Source organism: Vulpes vulpes, chromosome 6 (genome assembly GCF_048418805.1).
Source record: "Vulpes vulpes isolate BD-2025 chromosome 6, VulVul3, whole genome shotgun sequence".
NCBI classification, from domain to species: Eukaryota; Metazoa; Chordata; class Mammalia; order Carnivora; family Canidae; genus Vulpes; species Vulpes vulpes.
This window is the reverse complement of record NC_132785.1, coordinates 50,389,052-50,407,428: the sequence shown is the minus strand read 5'-3', so window position 1 is coordinate 50,407,428 and position 18,377 is coordinate 50,389,052. Positions and strand designations below refer to the sequence as shown.

The 18,377-nt window shown below is 47.5% G+C and overlaps 1 protein-coding gene and 1 non-coding gene across 13 annotated transcripts in view; both read left to right on the top strand.

The window, feature by feature from the left end:
- Positions 1-370: 370 nt before the first annotated feature.
- The window catches only part of TMTC4 (transmembrane O-mannosyltransferase targeting cadherins 4), a 64,889-nt gene continuing 46,882 nt past the window's right edge, over positions 371-18,377 (top strand). For 3 of the 12 annotated variants that reach the window (XM_072760956.1, XM_072760959.1, XM_072760961.1), the window contains exons 1-5: positions 412-519; positions 6,544-6,759; positions 10,994-11,109; positions 12,230-12,446; positions 17,917-18,004. In XM_072760956.1, the coding sequence (XP_072617057.1) occupies positions 6,598-6,759; positions 10,994-11,109; positions 12,230-12,446; positions 17,917-18,004 (583 nt within the window). In that variant the 5' untranslated portion in view covers positions 412-519; positions 6,544-6,597. Of the gene's footprint in view, positions 520-762; positions 834-1,194; positions 1,347-3,136; positions 4,268-6,543; positions 6,760-10,993; positions 11,110-12,229; positions 12,447-17,916; positions 18,005-18,377 lie in introns of those variants that run through there. The other 9 variants (XM_072760955.1, XM_072760958.1, XM_072760960.1 and 6 more) reach the window with 6 other exon arrangements.
- On the top strand, positions 11,318-11,422 carry LOC112923822 (U6 spliceosomal RNA). Its single transcript, XR_003235774.1, has one exon. It is a non-coding gene; the product is annotated as a U6 spliceosomal RNA (small nuclear RNA).

Genomic DNA, 18,377 nt, shown 5'->3' with positions numbered 1-18,377 from the left:
GAATACTGCTGAGAGATCAAGTAAAATGAGACAGGAGAGTGTCCTTTGGACTTAGCGATTGTGGGTGACTATAGGAAAAAGGCAGTTTCAGTGGAATGTGGAAACCAAGAAGTGGCTCGGAGCTTAAAGACTAGAAAGGGAGCGGGGCATGGGGACCGGCAGCTCTTTTAACTTCAGTTATGGAGAGGAGGAGAGGGAACAGGGTGGCAGCTGGAAGGGTAGGGCGAGGGGCAGAGGAAGGCTTGGGACTGATTAAACGCTGATGACAGGGGTCCAGTCAGGAGGGAGGGATTGATGTCAGACTGGATGGGACTGTGTCATACGGGGGGGGGGGGGGTGTTGGAAGCGGGGAATGAAGGGTGGAATCCGCGCTGGAAGGTTTGTCCGTTTGGCGGTGGAAAGTGGAAGAGGCTCCTCTCTCCTTGCTGAGGCAGCAGAGCAGTCTGCTGAGATGGGAGTTCCTGGCGGGTGGCCTGGCGATCCGGCTGCGAGTAAAAGTTTAGGACAAAGTGACTACTGGTGAGTGGACGCCTGGATGTGGGCTGCAGCCGGGGGAGGGGCCACAGCGGGGACCGTGCATCGGCAGGAGAGCGAAGACCCGAGCCGAGGAAGAGCAGCCACGGAAGACCACGGGCGGCAGGCAGGGCCCGGAGGGGAACGCGGCTCAGTGCAGCTCCGAGAGGCGCCGAGCGGAGCCCCGCAGACCGGAACAGCCCGTCCCCGACAGGGGGAGTCCCGACGGCCCTCACCGGCTCCTCTCCCCGCAGCGACGCGCGGCCCCCGCCGAGCCTCCGCCACCCACGGCGCCAGGGGCGCAGGCCGAGCGCGGGCAGGTCCGCGCGCACGGCCGGGGGGGCGCTCCGCGGCCTGAGCCCGCCCCCGGGGCCAGCAGGGGCCGCCTCTTCCCGCCGGGCCTCGCCGGGCCTCCGCGCCGGGAGCTCCGCTTCCTGCGCTCCCGCCGCCGCCTTCGCCTCGCCTTCGCCGCCGCCGCCTGGCCCTGCGCCTCTTTCGCCGCCCGCCGCCTAGCGCCCGGCGGTCCGACATCCCCGGCGCGGCCGCCAATGAGCTGAAGAGGAGCGGGCTGCGGCGTGGGAGTGACGGCGGGCGCAGCCAATGGCCGCGAGGAGGGGGCGGGCCGAGGCGGGAGGGTGAGAGCGAGCGCCCCGCGCGTGGGGAGCCGCGGGCGGTGCGGGCGGCGCGCGGCGCGGGGGGGCGCGCGGCGGGGGGCGGGGGCGGGGGCGCGGCGCGGGCGGCCCCTCCCCTGCCCAGCTCCGGGCGGGCGCCGAGAGCGGCCGGAGTTCCCGCGCCCGGGAGGGAGACGCGGCCGCCGCTCGGGCTCCTTGCAGGTAACGCGCGGGGCGGCCCCTGCAGGGCCGAGCGGCCGAGCGTGCCGCGAGGCGAACGGAGTTGGGCGCGCCGTGGACGCGGAGTGCCCGCCGCCCGGCCCGGGCCCCGCGGCGGTGCTGCAGGGAGTTGGCCCCGGGACCTGGGCTGCGGCCGGGGCCGGGGCCGGGGCCGGGGTCACGGGGGACGCGGTGCGCCCGGGTGCGAGCTGCCCGCGGGGCGGTGGGCGCGGCGGGGGGGTGCGCGCTCCGCCCGCCCTCGCCCCGCGCCGCGGTCTCCGCCGCCACCCCCGCCTGCAGCGCGTCCCCGGAGCGGCCACCTGGCCGCGGGGCCCCGCGCCTGGCCGCCAGCTGGCCGCGGCGCGGGCGACGGCTGGGCACAGCCGGGCCTCTTGGCCGCCCGCCCCGGGTTAAAGGCGGCTCCCCGCGCTGGGGCCGAGCGGAGCGGCGGGAGAGCCGCGCGCCACCGGCCGGGTGCCCGGGGCCACCGGGCCGCCACTGCCCTGCGCGGGTTTGGAGTTTGGGGAAGCCGAGCAGGTGGCGCAGCCGCCGCCTCACCTCCTGCGAACTCCGCGGGGCTTCTGGTCTTGTTGGTGTTTCGACTGTGGGCTCTGTGTGTGTGTTTCTTTCTTTCTTTTCTTTCTTTTTTTTTTTTTTTTTTCAACCACACACAAAAGAAGGGAGGAGTTAGAAAAAAGATCAAGCCAGCGCGTTGTGAGTCATCATCCCACACTGTTATCTCTGGAAGAGCAGACGGACGCGCAGAATTCCTGGAGGAACAATCACCATAACGACTGGCTGGGTCCCTCTCGGTCCCCTCTCCCGCCGGGCCCGGCCATGCCTGGCACACCCCAGAGGGACGTGGGGTAGAGTGATGCGCGCTGACTTAGCTGGGGAAATGGCTACAAGCTAGCAAGCTGGAAACTTTCTGGGACAGTGTAACCGTGGATGTCGAACCACACGCAGTCATTCTTGCTCTAGGCAGGCGCGGCTCCCGCCTGTTACTGAATTAAAAAGAAGGAGGAAGATACCTTGAGTAGCATTTGTTTTTCCAGCTCTGCGTGGGGGAGGGCGGTGGAGATGACCAGCTCCCATACCTTGAGGGCCCCAAGAGAGCAGCAGCCAGCCCAAGTCTTCAGATGCTGGGTCAGAAATGATGGTGTTCCTTAACCTGATTTCCAGAAGCACTGTCTCATCTCAGCCTGGTAGAGGGCAGCTTGGCATGGATGGATTGTTACTGATGAGGTAGAAAGGTCGCCCGGAGGCCAGCGGGCCCTTCCATGCATGTGGAAGAATATTCTGTAGTAGTTGGCTGCTGCTTATAAGTCCAGGGTGAATCCTTGGGGTTTAGTCTCATCATTCCTATTTCCTGCCGTCCAAGGCAGCTGTGTCAGCTGTCACTGGGTCCCCAGGGTTCACAGCTCTGTGACATTTGTTTTGGGAGGTCGAGTCCTTGTATGAGATCTTTCTGACCATTGACGATTGATTCATTTGTTTCAACCTCCTGGCAATAGAGGCTTCATATTAGGAGTTTTGAGAAATCGAGACTAGAACCTTTTGCTTTGTTCCAAATTCAATTACACCTGGGGCCAGTTAAATTCGGAACAGTGGGAAATGAGCACAGGAGTCAGGGGTCAGAGCAGAGCAACCTTACTGGTAGGCAAGCTGGCTGCAGCACCACTTGGGACTGAGCTTGTGGCCTACATGAGGCCCCCTCCTTTTCACCCCATATGGTGAATTTACTGTCCAGCCACCCCCCAGAGCCAGGGCTTCCAGGCAGGACACCTGGAGGAGAGAAACGAGACAGTGCAGCTGGGGACCTATCAAGAGAAAATCAGAATGTGTGCCTTCCCATTTCATGGCCTGCATAAACAACAGGTGGAGGGGCAGGTACACCTGTCTGTATCCTCTCACTCTGGTAGGGCTTCTTTTACTTGAGCACCAAGCCGTCTGGTGCACCAAGCAGGATCATCACAGAACAAAGGCCGTTTCCTTTTGGGGGAAGTGAGGTTGGGACCAGGGTCACCATGATATACTGTGCAGTTTATGCAGGACATACAGACTCCAGCCAAGCACACAGTGCCCTGGACCCATCCAAAGAAGGGCACCTATTCTCAGTTATATCGGGACACTGGATGGGCTACTGCTGGCCTTGGTTGGTAAGCCCATCTACAGGAATGAAGAGTTGATGGCATCAGTGTTCCCAAGACAGAAGATCAGGAACCAGGCCCTGGGAACTAGTTTCTCCGAAATAGTAACAATAACAGGAATGAATTATTTCCGTACATTCTCTCTTCTAAGCCTATGACAACCTCCCAGAGTATGTAGTGGTACCCTGTTGGGCCTGTGAGAAACTGATCCTCAAGGTCTCAAAGATAGCAAGTACAAGTCTGCTTGCCTCCAGAGCCTGAGTTCTTAACCCCTGGGCGACGCTCCGAGAACTTTGCATAGGTTCCTAACACACTATGGCTTTTATTGCATTGACTAATCTACAGTATTCTTTCAACCATCCCAGTGTATATGTTAATCATCATACCTTAAGTAAAAAGGGCATTTGTGAGTATTTACAGGGACAGCAGAGTAGTGAGAACCTCAGAGACTTGGGAAGAAGCTGCCATGAGGTGGCAGGAGCCCAGCAGAAAAGAATAAGCTGGAGGGTGAGGAATGGGGCAGACTCTAGGTTTGCTGATGTCCTTGCAATAGAAGAGGGGATCATTCCAAGATTGCCTCAGCTGACCTGGGAGTGCTCCGGGAGTCCGGGCCTGGCCCACCAGGGCACTGCAGATCTTCGGGTCTATAGTCTGCCTTTCATATGTTTCAGCTGGTGCCTGACTACGAGAATGATTCACCTGTATTACAAGTCATCTGAAATGAAAAGTGGGGCAGGACAGTGACTTCAGGAGCGCAGATTATCTCTTGCTTCGGTATTCTTCCTGTATGGGTATTGGAACCTCACAACAGCCTTTTGTGAGATAATAATAATACTCAAATATTTGGGCCTAAAGCAGGTAACATCAAGACCAGCTCTGTGACCATGCATCAGCTCACAGCTCTATTGTGCACTTAAAACTGATGTGTTTTAGGGCACCTGCATGGCTCAAACCATTAAGCATTCAACTTGTGATCTCAGTTTAGGTCTTGATCTCAGGGTCATGAATTCAAGCCCCTCATTGGAGCTCAATGGCCAGCATGGAGCCCTACTTAAAAACAAAAACAAGCAAACAAAAAACATGTATTTTCCTTCACATTAATTTTCCAAATCCAAGAACACTTTCCCTCCATGTTAAGTCGTGGTATCTTTCTAACTACATAGTCTTTGTGATTTTTTTTTCACATTTTTGTCTGTTTTGCTTTGTTTGTTTGTTTTTTTTTTTTTTTTTTAGTAAGGATTTCTTTAGCTGAAATGCAGACACAGTAGTAGGGGCCTGCATGGTGACCTATATTGTATATACAGCTGTAAATTTGGATATCACCAATGGTTTAATCCCTTCAGTGGAAAAGAAAAAGGCAGCAGATAGTAAATGGACTATTTCCCTCTAGCATTTGCTGAGAGTGTGAGTTACATTAGGTGGAGAAGCTTTGAGGGACCTGCAGTGAGAGATGCAGAGCATTTCCTCTCTGGAATTGTAAATCTAGACCTCTTTCCAACACCCGGAAAGGGACAATGTTACCCGAGAATAACGTGTCCCATTGACTGTTGGATCTTTCTCCACATTTACTCAGATAAAAGCCTGTAGAAAAGATGCCTGTGACCTCAGATGGCCTATTTGACTGATTTCTTATTGATTGTGTTATCCGGGGTATTCCCTTGGAGGCCTGGAAACAAATACATCTAAACTGCCTTCCTAATCAATGACTCTGGGATTCTCTTCCATCTTAGCATTAAAGGACTGGGGGCCAGGTCCCTTTACGACACCAGACAATAAACCAAAACACTAAAGGGGATTTTAAGAAATAGTTCTTTTGCCTGTGCTTTTACCCTTCTTATAGAAAGTGTTTGTAATAATAGTTACCTCCCCTGAGCATTCATTAAAGCCAGACTAAAGTTCTAAGCACTTTAGGTGGGTATCTTGTTTAATGGCAACCACGTAAGGTAGAAGAATTATCTCCATTGTAGAGGCCAGGAGACTGAGGCCAGAGAGGTTAAGTAACTTGTCCAGAGTAACATAGGACTGGAACCTGAACAGTTTGAGCCAAACATGATTCTGGTAAACCCAGAGAAAGCACCTCTTGAGGGTGTAGTGAGGATAGGGACAGATAAAATGTGATTTGCAGGATAGTTTTATATTTGGGCAAATTCCAGAGCAGGAAGCTCTCAGGCGGATCTCACCACTGGAAAGTCCTTATGCTTTGCTGAGTGGCTCAGGAAGTGGACTTTGAAAGGGCAGGTGACACACATGAGGCCACAGAACTAATAAATGGCAAGGCGGAGAGACAAACTCTTCTGGCTTTAACATTTTGCCTGTTAGAAAAAGTTAAAAAATAAGAGTGTATTTTTAACTTGACTCTTTCACCAACAGTGAAGGTCATATCCTTACTTGGAATAGCTTCCCCTCTTCTCTGTTAGGATTCAGTTCAGCCCTTTCTGGACTAAGGTAAACCAGTCCTTCCTCTGTCTGTGTGTGAACCTCTCACCTGGCCATCGATCGTGTGCTGTGCCTCATCATCTGTGATAAAACTCTTCTCTCTCCCAGATCCTCATCTAACTGGAGTTCGTGTCTGAGTTGTAGAGAGACTGTCAGCTCTTTCAGAATCAGGACCATGTTTTGTACCCTAATACGTAGACCTACACCACATGCTAAGACCCAACAAGGAATATTTATTGATTACTCTTGATTGAATGAAGCAACATGGTGACTTTTTTTTTTTTTAACTTTGGTGTAAACTAGTTCAAGGATTATAAAAACAGTTTGTCTTAAGGGATTGATATATATACCAGATTCTCTGAAATTAATGTTTCTCAGGATAATCCTGTATCAGAAACCCAAAGGCTTCAGTTTGCTAGGTTGCCGTCATGCCCAGGGAGAATTTACATGTGTTCCGGGTGACTCTTCTGCCCATAGAAAACCACGACTTGAAGTTTGTAATGACCACATCCACGAACTTGCAGCATAGATGGCTGCTAGGTACACGTGTCCGCTGCAGAAACATTCCTAACAGCGTGTTGATGACTGTCTGTGTCGTGTCACTTTTCCCGTAGATTTCTAACCAGCATAATGCTGGAGCGAGAGGCCGGCAGGCTGCAGTTTTCAAAATGACCGAGTTGGACGCCGATTTGGATCACATCATTCCATCTTCTGTCCTGCCCCCTTCCTGGGCTAAGTTAGTGGTGGGATTTGTTTCCCTCGTGTGTTTCGCCCGTAGCTACGATGGAGATTTTGTCTTTGATGACTCGGAAGCTATTATTAACAATAAGGTTCGTATCGTAACTCCTTTTTGGTAGACTTGTGTTAACCATTTGCCTGTCTCGTTAATAATCACGGTTTGTGTTGAATAATTCTGTGTTAAGCTTTGGTTAAGCATTCTAGATTTCCTACCTCTTTTAGGTCGCATCTCCTCAATTTGGGACCCCTTTAATTTATTATTGGAAGCAGGCTCTCCAGCCCCCTGCCTGACCTCAAGCTTTACCCTCACCATGTACCCTTTTCGAGGCTCCAGTCTACTCACGTGTCAGAGAGACTATTTCTCTCAGATTACAAGGCAAGGAAGGGTATTGCAAGGCATTGCAGACTAAGTATCTTAGGTTTTAGGACAAATTTCCAGAATCGTAGGCCACAGCTGTCCTCCCCCTCCCCACCCCTGCCCTGCCCCAATATGCATTTGCTGCAGCAATGGACCAGTCTAATGACCTACCAAGAGGTGCGTCCTTAGCAGCAGGCAGTGAGTTGGCTGTGCTTGTTTGTCCTTTGGTGATAACATCAGGACAGCCTGCTGGTAGCTGCTGGAGAGTGAGGACTGTGTTGTCCTGGAAGCTGCAGTTCCTGCTCATTTCTTGTGTGGAGACTCAGATTTGCTGAGTTTGCAAAATCCCAGCCAGTTTTGCTCACCAGTGGGTGCTATATCGGTGCAGGATAAATGATACTGCTTTTCACTAGCTGGAGATAGAGAAGAATAATTAGGTTTGGAGGAAGGGAAGAACAAAATTTAAATGAGCTAAAAAAAAAAATCGAAACAAGAAACTGGGAAGTAAGGAGAGCCAGAGGAGAGGAGGAGAAAGAATGCAGAAATGGCATAGATTAGAATTTTTATGATGACCCAGTTACTCAGCAGATAGAGTCTGTGTGTGCCTTAACCCAATGAAGAGAACCTGAAGGAATACATTAATCTCTCTAGTAGATGCAACTGTAGCAACTCTGCAACACTGTGGTTGAATGCTCTTAGCATTTCAAAATCATGGATTTTTCCCAAATAAGAAGAAAGTCATTTTCATATTGAAAATGTTGAGAAAATGTCTCTGCGACCATGTGTTCTGTGGGTGAGGGTGGGGGGAAGTAGGGGTGACTTGTGCAGGTGTTTTATTTGTAACATATTGTCTGTACCTGATTGCCTCTATTTTGATGACATAGACCACAGCCTCCTTGATGTTTGTTTTTAATCTGGGTTCTTCATGTGTAATATTTCTCAGATTCACCAGGCAGTGGCTGGGGTGTTTTGTTTCTTTTTTCAGCCATGCTTAAAAGCAAAAGTAGTAAGTTTGTAGCTCCCAGCAACTGTGTCACATTCGTGGCTTGTGGCTGTTAGAGTTGGCTTTTGAAACAAAGACAGAAGCAGATGACTTAATTTTAAAGCCCATTCTTCATTTCGTTGAGGGTTTCTTAACCCTTCCACTTTTCCAAAGTGGAAGATAGATACAGTATTAACTTAGGATGTATGTTGAAGACCTTTGATGAACAAGGCAGGGGAAGGTGCACGCTCTGTTGTATGTGAGATGCCCTGGTATGCCCTGGTAATTCTTCCTTCTGTGTGGGGTAAGGCAGATGAAGCCATTTTGTGGCTCTGCTGCACATTGTCTTGGCAGTGTTTTCTAGAGCATCACACTGTGCCCCTTTGTTAACTTCTTAGCCTTCCTTTTTTCCTTTCCTGTTTAATGAAAGGCTCTGCTCTGTTCGTTGGCACTGTGCCCACCATAATGTGAAACAGGCTGTTCCTGGGTTTTATTGGTGTTAAAGACTGTTTTCCAGATGCTTCCTTGTAGGGCTGAGTTGCCTTTTTTCATTGAGATGGTGATTTTCTTTGAGACAGTGGAGTTAGCAGGAATTTCAGACACACGTCTTTTCCATAAATCATTAGGAGGAAAATTGACCTTTCTTCCTGTAGTGCGCCCTGCTGTGTGTAGGCTACACCTAATCAAATATTTAGAGCTTCGTTGGTGTTCATTTTCTACTCAAACGGAGGGAAAGAGCCTACGCCCAGCTCCTGCACAAGTGAACAGGTACTTCTGGGAGAATGCAAAAGAAGATGGACTTCCAGTTTTATAACCGAGCAAGCCAAATTAGTGGGTAGTTTCCAAGATCTTCCTGAAATGTCAAACTGACTCGTAGAAGAGGGGACAGTATGCTCCAGGGTGGTGAAACCGGTATGCAACAGAAGTGAAATTCACCATCAAAGTGGGTATGGGGTGATCAGCTTTGCCTCTGTCACCCATCCCCAACCTTGCCCTTTGAACCCATGAGCACTGAAGTCATAAATACTTACTGAACTCCACCATGTGCCATAGACACTGGGTGCTCTCCTGGGCCAGCCATGATCTGACATTCCTGCTTGAGGCTTTCCCCGACTTGGCTGGTCAAAGCTGCAGAGACTGCCTGGGTTGGGTGCAGACTTGGGCGCAGGCTCTCCTCTCAGGTGCACCCACCTGTTGGAGTCAGGAGCTAGCTACACAAAGAGGACAGGGCCTGGAAGTGGCTGGTCAGCCTCAGCAAGGTGTCTGGCGGTGTGATTTGTGGGTGTGCATTTGGCCACAGAGCCCCAAATCTGGGAGCCCACCTGGGAATGGAGAGCCTTGCCATCTTCCCTAATGCATTTCTTTTGTGCTTGTTAATCAGAGTTGATTTTAGTTCCTGCAATGAAGACTCTTGATTGATACACTGTATGTGCTTAGCATGTCATAATTGCTAGTCCCTGAAATATTCCTGTTTAGTTATGCTTTAAAGAGAGAATTGATATTCACTTGTGTCACTTACTCTGTAGTGCCTTATCTGCCTCTCTTCTTGTTAGATACAGTTTAAGCCATCTAGTGTTACGTTTATTTTTTAAGATTTTATTTACATATTTATTTTAAAGAGCAAGTGCACATTACTGAAGGAGGAACAGAGGGAGAGACAAGCAGACTCTGCGCTGAGCACAGAGGCCGACACAGGGCTCGATCTGACAACCCTGAGATCATGACCTGAGCGAAAATGAAGAATCAGACACTTAGCCAACTGAGCCACCCAAGCGCCCCTGTATTATGATTAAATGTTTTTTTAAAAGGTGCATTTTGGGGGGCACCTGGGTGGCTCAGTGGTTGAGCATCTGCCTTTGGCTCAGGTCGTGATCCTGGGTCTTGGGATCGAGTCCCACATCGGGCTCTCCACGGGGAGCCTGCTTCTCTCTCTGCCTGTGTCTCTGTCTCTCTGTGTGTGTCTTGCATGAGTAAATAAATAAAACCTTTTAAAAATACAAAAAGTAAATTAAAAGATACATTTTTAAGCATCTGTAGTATAGGACGAAATTAAATGACCTTAATAGAAAGATAAGTATAGTTTTTTTAATATTTAGTACTTTTTTTATCTTTAAAAATTATGTAGAAGTTGGTTTTTTCATCAATTTTCTGTTTAGCTCATGATATAAAATAAACATATGCTTCTCCACTCATGTTTTAACCGGGATATTGTAGGGAAATTAACTTATGTATTGAATATGAAAAAGCTATATGATCCATTAGTTCATTCAACATGGATTAAGCACCTTCTGTATACTGTATACTCCCCAGCCACAGATGTGACCTGGGTCTCCTTGACCCTCAGCTGTGGGGCAGACAGATGGTAGTTAGAGATGATAAACCACCAGTGTGCCAGCTGCTGTGAGGCTGGGTGCGAGATGCCCTATGACCCATGGAAGGGGAATTGCATCAGCTGAGGAAGGTCACAGCTCACTGGTTGGGATATGAATGGTGGGATGCGCTGGGCTGTGAAGAGCTGAGGGATAACTGGTGGACACCTATGTGTGCAAAGCCTTTGGGGTAGTTGGCAGCAGGTGCTGAGTGGGTAGGACAAAGATCAGGGTCTGAGTGAGAGGAGAGGTGCAGGTAGAGCTCGGCAGGAGCCAGAGCACCCTGTGGCCTGTGACGTCCACATCAGGATGTAGGCTTTGTCCTGGGGGAGGAATGGAGCTATCACAGTGTTTTAAGCAGGGTAGGGTGGGTGCCCAAATCTGTATTTTGGAGAGGTCAACCTGGAGAACATGTCACAGGGCATAGTGGACCCGCTGGGAGGCCTGGCTGTATCCTAGATGAGAGATGATGGTAGCCTGGCCCAGGACTAATCGGAGAGGTGGAGCCTAGGGCAATGAGCAGCTCCAAGGAAGAGCTCAGGGTGAGGGCTTAGACACGAGATGAGGGTGAAGTCCTGACTCCTTTGTCCAGAATGCCCTCTGTTGTGTTCCTGCAGGACCTCCGAGCAGACACCCCCCTTGGGGACCTCTGGCATCATGACTTCTGGGGCAGTAGGCTAAGCAGCAACACCAGCCACAAGTCCTATCGCCCTCTGACTGTCCTGACTTTCAGGTAAGATATGATAGTGTGGGCTGCATGCGATGCTGTACCAGGTTCTGTGTGATAAGGCTCCCAGTGTGGGGTAGTCAAGCCAGTGGATCCTAGGGAAGAATAAACCACTTATTCATATGGGTCTCTAAAAAGTATGTGCCAATTCCAACTGCTAGGAATAGGTCACAGGAAGATGGAGAGAATGTGCATGAGGAAACACGACTCCAGGGCTGGCTCTGCCAGTACAGATACTAGAAGTGGAAGGATACAGAGAAGATGAGCATTGGCCCCTTGCAAGGATGACACACAAGTTAGTGAAATGTTCCATATTTTGCACATTTCTTGGAGGTTGGACCTTTGTTGGTGTTAACCAGAGAAACAGTGTGAGTCAAGGCAACATGTGGCATCTAATGAAATTGTGAGGTTTTTTCCATTACAAAAATAAGGTAAAAATCTTCCTAGTGTTACCAAGCCAATAGGCAAAAAAACAAAATAAAGCTAAAAAGACCTCTCACTCACCTCCCCATTTGCATTAAGTAGATTTATTCACCTCACCAAAATTCCCATTCATAGCTATATCTCAGGTGCATTAAACACTTGTGTACAATCTCTCAGAAGCACAGAAATGATGAATTAGAACTGGTGGTAATTGAGAAGCAGTCAGAAATAAGAATCCATGACAGTGAGAATGTTTGTTGGATGGAAGGCTGATGGATGAACTATCAAGGAATGCTTCCTGTCTTTTGGATAAGCAAGTCACATGACTGTCTTAAATTTGGGTCCCTGTGGGGTAGCCAGGAGGAATGTGGGCTATGTTATATCATCTTGGCATGCAGTCTTGCCTTTTTAGCACTTAAAAATTTGTCCAGCTCTCCTCTTGCTTTTCCTCTCCACATATTATCTGCCTCACTCCTCTGACATGCTCTTCTCTTCCATTTTTGCCATCTGCACTTAATTATGCTCTTACCCTTTCTTCAACCTTCCAAGCTTGATAGACATTATTCATCTTGATGTCACTTTCACCAGAACTTTCTCTTCCCCCTTTCATGCTATTACTCACCAACCTTTTCCTCCAGGTGGTTTGTATTTTACTGTGCATGCTTCTGTGCATCTGGTATGAACAGACACCTTTCACTTACAGGATTAACTACTATTTATCTGGAGGCTTCCACCCCATGAGTTTCCATGTGATCAACATCCTACTTCACGGTGGCATCTCTGTCCTCATGGTGGATGTCTTCTCTGTGCTGTTTGGTGGCCTGCAGTACACCAGTAAAGGGCGGAGGTTGAACCTGGCCCCCAGATCGTCTCTGCTGGCCGCTCTGCTATTCGCCGTGCATCCGGTACACACCGAGTGTGTAAGTAGCATCTGTCCGCGGCATCCGTGCTCGTGTGAGGACAAGGAGCCTTTCATCTGTCGGCTCATTCCCTAAAACAGGCTCCCCTTGAAGAGGCTTATTGCAGTACCAAGTGTACGGTGCTACCCCCTGCCAGACACCTGAGCCACTTATTTGTAGATCCCACAGGTCTCTCTTAGGAAAAATGCAAGAGTCCCAAGATGGGCAAAGACCTTATAATACTGATACGATGTGATATCTGGTCACGCAGACATGTTTCCCTTGCGTGACCACACCATAAAGGGTAAATCGTGAATATCGCCAGGTTTGGTCTAAAGGCCAGAAGCTAGGAGCTTATCTTCAGCAAAGGGTCCAATGCAATTTTTTTTTACCTCCACTGAGAGCAGTCTGGGGGCAGAACTTAAATTCTGGTGTCTGAGGCCCATGCTGGGGAGATGCCGGCACTGGGAAGGTGTGGTTTCCACACGATGCTAGGGACTGGTCTGGAGCTCTCCCACCTTCCTTCTCTTCTTCTCTGCTGCCTGGATGGTTCTCCTTCCCTTGAAAGACTCTGCCCAGGTGGCCCAGCTGATGTGGCAGCTCCTGACAGGGCCCTCACCTGCTGTCCTGCGGGCCAAACCTTTATTCCATTGAGTTGCCACTGAATGTATTTGGTACAAACTGTGTTGGGATTTAACCATATGTGTGGGGATTTCAAGAACCACCCTATTCCCCTGCCACCATGGAACCCTTTAAAAATGAAAGTCTGCATATTTGCTGAGGTAAAAGATGTGATTTTAGCCATTTTGTTCTGTGCGCTTGAAGCACCTGGTATAAAATATTACATGTTTCTTATTACTTATCCACAACAGATTTTTTTGCATTTCATGTGTGTTTAAATCCCGACATTTAACCAAATGTATTGAGCATCTTGAAGTGAGTTTCACTATATTGAACCGAATTCCTGCCTTTAGAATGTGCTTTTGTTAGACTCTATTCTCGGTATTAAGAGGATTGTAGAGTTGTTATCACAACCTTCTCTTAATATCTTATCACTATAAAGCTTTTAAAAAAAATTCTCATAATGTTTTACTTTAGCAAATTCAGAGGACTGACAATCTGGAAACTGTTACAAAAGATTTGTTATAGACTATTTATATATAACTGTGACCAAATTAGAATTTGCTTCCATGTGAGTTCTCATTATGGCTTAAATGTTCGTTGGGACCCAGAAATAGTGTATGCGTTAATCAGAAATAGGGGAATTTCTGGCAAAAGTACTGATTTACAGTTTAATTTAGTGTGATCTTAAAGCAAAATGGAATATTTGAATTATTAACCAAAGAAATTTTCCTAAAATTCTGAATTTAAATGTTGAGAAGTTAGTTTATAGAAAAGTTCCAAGTGCTAGCAAGTAGAGCTAGATACACACACGCACACACACACACACACATGCCCCAGTAAATGCCATCTGGGATCATATTAATCCTAAAATTCTACATTTGAAGTATTTAAAAAGAAGCCAAGGAAGGTCTAGCTATAGGAGAAAAGAAATATTTGAGAAAAATCTCTTCATCTCCCTCAACCTCCATTCCATCAAAGTCCTTCAAACTCAAATTGCAAGAAAAAATTATGGGTCATTGAAAATCAGCATTCTTTTTCTGAGATTTTATTTATTTGAAAGAGAGAGAGAGAAAGAGAGCACCAGCAGTGGGGAGAGGGCAAGAGAGAACAGACTCCCCGCTGAGTGGGGAGCCAACACAGGATCCAGGATCCTGATCTGAGCCAAAGTCAGACGCTTAACTGACTGAGCCACCCAAGTACCCCAAAATTAGCATTCTTAAATAATTTGTATGTTCATCTTTCATTGTTCTGGCAAATAGGGACTATTCAGTTTCCTCCTATCTACACCCCCTCGTCATACCCCACTCTACATTTAACCCAGCTTTAAAAATAAGCCAGAAGCAGGACCCAAGGAGTTAGGCGGAAGGAAAGCCCTTTGAAGCCCCCAGTACATTGCTGGGGAAGCAGCCCTGGGCTGTGGACTCCAGATGAAGACCTGTGTGACAGCCCTTGGCACAGTGCCCCCAAACTGACCAGCGGGCTAGGATGAGGTCTGGGGGTTGGGGAGTTATTGTGCTTCTGATTACATTTGTGAAGAGAAAGCACTGGCAATGTGGGTCCCTCCAGGTTTTAGTAATATAAATTTCTTTGTATTAGCATTTATGTGTTTGTGTCTTTATACTTTCTTGATATTAGCATTGAGGATGTTTTTGTCTGCTGCAAATAAGAATCTGAATTTCCCAGTCTTACAGGGTGACTAGCCATCCACTTTGCCCATTATTAAGGGGGTTCTGGGACGTGGGACTTTCCATTTTAAAACTGGGACAGTCCCAGGCAAACCTCAGGGTGAGTTCATCACCCTACAGTTTTCCCACCTCCCAGGCCCTGATTGGTAATGAATAATTTTTTTAAAGATTTATTTATTTGTTTGTTTGTTTATTTATTTATGATAGACATAGAGAGAGAGAGATAGAGGCAGAGACACAGGAGGAGGGAGAAGCAGGCTCCATGTCAGGAGCCCGATGTGGGATTTGATCCTGGGACTCCAGGATCGTGCCCTGGGCCAAAGGCAGGCGCTAAACCGCTGAGCCACCCAGGGATCCCCGGTAATGAATAATTTTAATGAGTGTTATTTGCTCTTCAACTGACAGGAATGTCTCTCGTTTTCAAGGATACCACTCCAAATCACTCTGGGGTGTTTGTAGGCCTATAAGGCCAGTCATTATGGGAGGGAGTTGAGCTAAGGGAGATGGTTGTCGAACCCCTCATCTGTGGCTGTCAGGATGGAGGCCCCAGCAAACACCAGTGCCACCATAGGGTTTCCTTTTCCTCAGAGTATTGGTGAGGATTTCAACTATTGCCTGGATTTGGTATTAAAGAGGGAAACTCGGGCTTCTGTAGGAATTCTGTCTGTACAAACCCCAAACCCAAAGTTCAATACTCAGGCATTAGGGGGCAGCATTCCCCCCTTCCCTTCCTCTAGTTCCTTCTTACAAACCCATGCACATTGTTCCCAGTGGGGAAACAACATGACCCGCTCTGTGGATTTGAGGGAATTGCAAACCCTGATATGAGTGTTTCGGGTTATCTCTGTAGGGGTGGAAACATTTCCCTCTCTTCCCTCCTAGGTTTCCCGTCTGGCCTAATGATTACATTGGCCTAAGACAGATTAACGAGAGAAAAACAAATTTGATTCCTGGAACCCCATAAAATGTACTGGAGCCCTGTAAAAATAGGAGATTCAAAGAAGTGACCAAAGCAGGAAAGTTTTCCAAACTTGTGAAGAAGTATTGGCAGGACAAAGGGGTTTGGGCTTGGGGTCGTGAATTAGTGAATAACAGGCTTGTTTATTTAGCCTTCTGGGGATGAGGATGCCTTCTACCCTCCTGACAGAGGGAGGGTGCTTTTAATAGGAGAGATTTATTTCCTGCTTTCAGGGGGACAAAAGATGGTTAGATCATCCTTCTTGTCCTGTTTCTCAAGTACCTTTAATTCAGAATACTCAGTATGCTAAAGTGGCATATCTGAGGATAGCAGAGCCTGCTCCCTTTCCTTTGTATGAAAAAAAAAAAAAAATAGGGACGCCTGAGTGGCTCAGTGGTTGAGCGCCTGCCTTCGGCTCGGGGCGTGATCCTGGGATCCGGGATCCAGTCCCGCATCGGGCTCCCTGCGTGGAGCCTGCTTCTCCCTCTGCCTGTGTCTCTGCCTCTCTATCTCTCTGTGTCTCTCATGAATAAATAAATAAAATCTTTAAAAAAAAAAAAAAGAAAAAAAAATAGCCTGCAAAGGCTATTATAAAGACGTTTGCCTGAAAATATATATAATGCAAATATTAGGAAAGAAAAATAAAACCTCTCCACACTCTTGCTCATGCCCCCAAACAATTGGACACAGTGCTTCCTTAGATAGCCCTTAAAAACTTTTTTCTGTGAAATCTGTCTTTAATCACGATGTCAAAAGTTCTTTGTAAGGACTAAAAACTCTTTGTACTTTAAAACGCCTGCTGTACTTTTTAAAATTTGTTTTTCTTTATGTCGGATAACATCATGTACATTGCTTAAAGACTTGGGAGTATTTTCACCAGTGAGCCAAAGAATGTTTGTTTTAAAAATAAGCTTATCACGGGAGCGCCTGCGTGGCTCGGCTGAGCATCTGATTCCTGGTTTCAGCGCAGGTCATGATCTCAGGGCCATGAGATTGAGCCCCGCATGGGGCTCTGCACTCAGCTCGGAGTCTGCTTGGGATTCTCTCTCTTCCTTCTTAGGCGGTTTTTTTCCCTGTGGGTGGCATTCACAAGTTGGATTCATCAGCTCCTCCAGTCTTAATGATCGTGTGACACCTTGCACTGCCACGTGCGCTGCCATCAGGAGTTAATGATCAGAATGGATAATCACCTCCGACGTTTTATATCTAGCCATGGTAGCAGGAAACTGTTGTCAAAAAGCAAAAGTCATTGCTTGTCCACACAGTTGGGAATCATACATAAATAGAGTAATTTGCATTTCATTGTATATTCTCTTTACCTCCATTTATAGCTTACTTAGTCTTTATTCTGTCCCACATATCATGGAACTGTTGGAGAGGCCTGAGGGAAGGGTACCATGATATGTGTGCCATTGGAGAGATACCTAGAGAATCCCAGTAAGGCTTTGGTATGTGTCATATCCGAGTGCTGGTTAGCAAAGCATGCCGCATAAACCAGACCCACACTCCTGGGTGGAATTCTGTGTCTTTCTCTGCCAGGAGATTTTGGAGAACAATTACTGGATGTGATGTGAGAAAGCAAGGGAGGAAAGGGCATTTGTGGGGAAAGAAATGGTAGACATTTTATTCTGTTTTCATCTTCCTTCTCAATCACTTTTAAAGCATTCTGATTTCCAGGTCAACCCACTGAATTGATTTTGATCTTGAAGGGAGGAGGAGTGGCAGGGGCAAACTTTGAGTGATTATTCCCATACCTTTTTCTATTTGCCTGATACTTTTCACATTTATTTCCCACCTTTCCTCCATGTCTCCAATCAAATTTTCTTTACTAAATGTTATGCCCTTTGAGCCGATGGTTTTTTCCATTGACAGTCCACATTGTGGATATCAGTGGGATGGGTGTCTGGGCTCCAGGGTGCAGTGTGCAGGGATGGGGCTCTCACAGCTCATGCAGGACTGTGTCCTGTTCCCAGAACAGCCATCAGTACGATCCTTGCAGCCTGGCTCTCATGGAAGCAACTAACTCAAATCTTAGACCAAAGAGGGGAAAGAAAAACCAATTGTAAGATAAGACCACAGGGCTGTTGCACAGTTATTTTAACAGATGGCAAAATCTTGTAAGGTTTTTGCCTTGCCTTTCTAAGAATTTTTTTATGTTTCCTAAGTTTAGGATTTTTTAAATGTTTTTTTTACATAAATCTTTTTTTCTTCTCCTTCTTTTAAGGTTGCTGGTGTTGTCGGCCGTGCAGACCTCCTGGGTGCCCTGTTCTTTCTGTTATCTTTCCTTGGCTACTGTAAAGCATTTAGAGAAAGTAAGGATGATGTTTGCCTTCTTAATTTTAAGCTGGGAAATTGTCCATTTATTTAATTTTATCACTTTGCGAGAATGTGGACCAAAAGATCTCTCTTTAGATACATGTTTATTCTGTTGCTTTTTTAATAATACAAAGTTCATACATTAGGATTCACAGGGGAGCCTTCTATTGGGTGCTCTTTACTAAAGCAGTTGTGATGGGTGTTTATCATTTTATTTGCACCAAAATTGTAGGGGAAAAACGCTTTTGTTTATTCTTTATTAAAACTTCTCAGTGAGAAAAATAGAAAAAATCTAAAATGAATAGCCATGGATGTGGACCTGGATTATGAAATTCTTGGTTTTGTCATTAGAAGAATATTAATACTTAC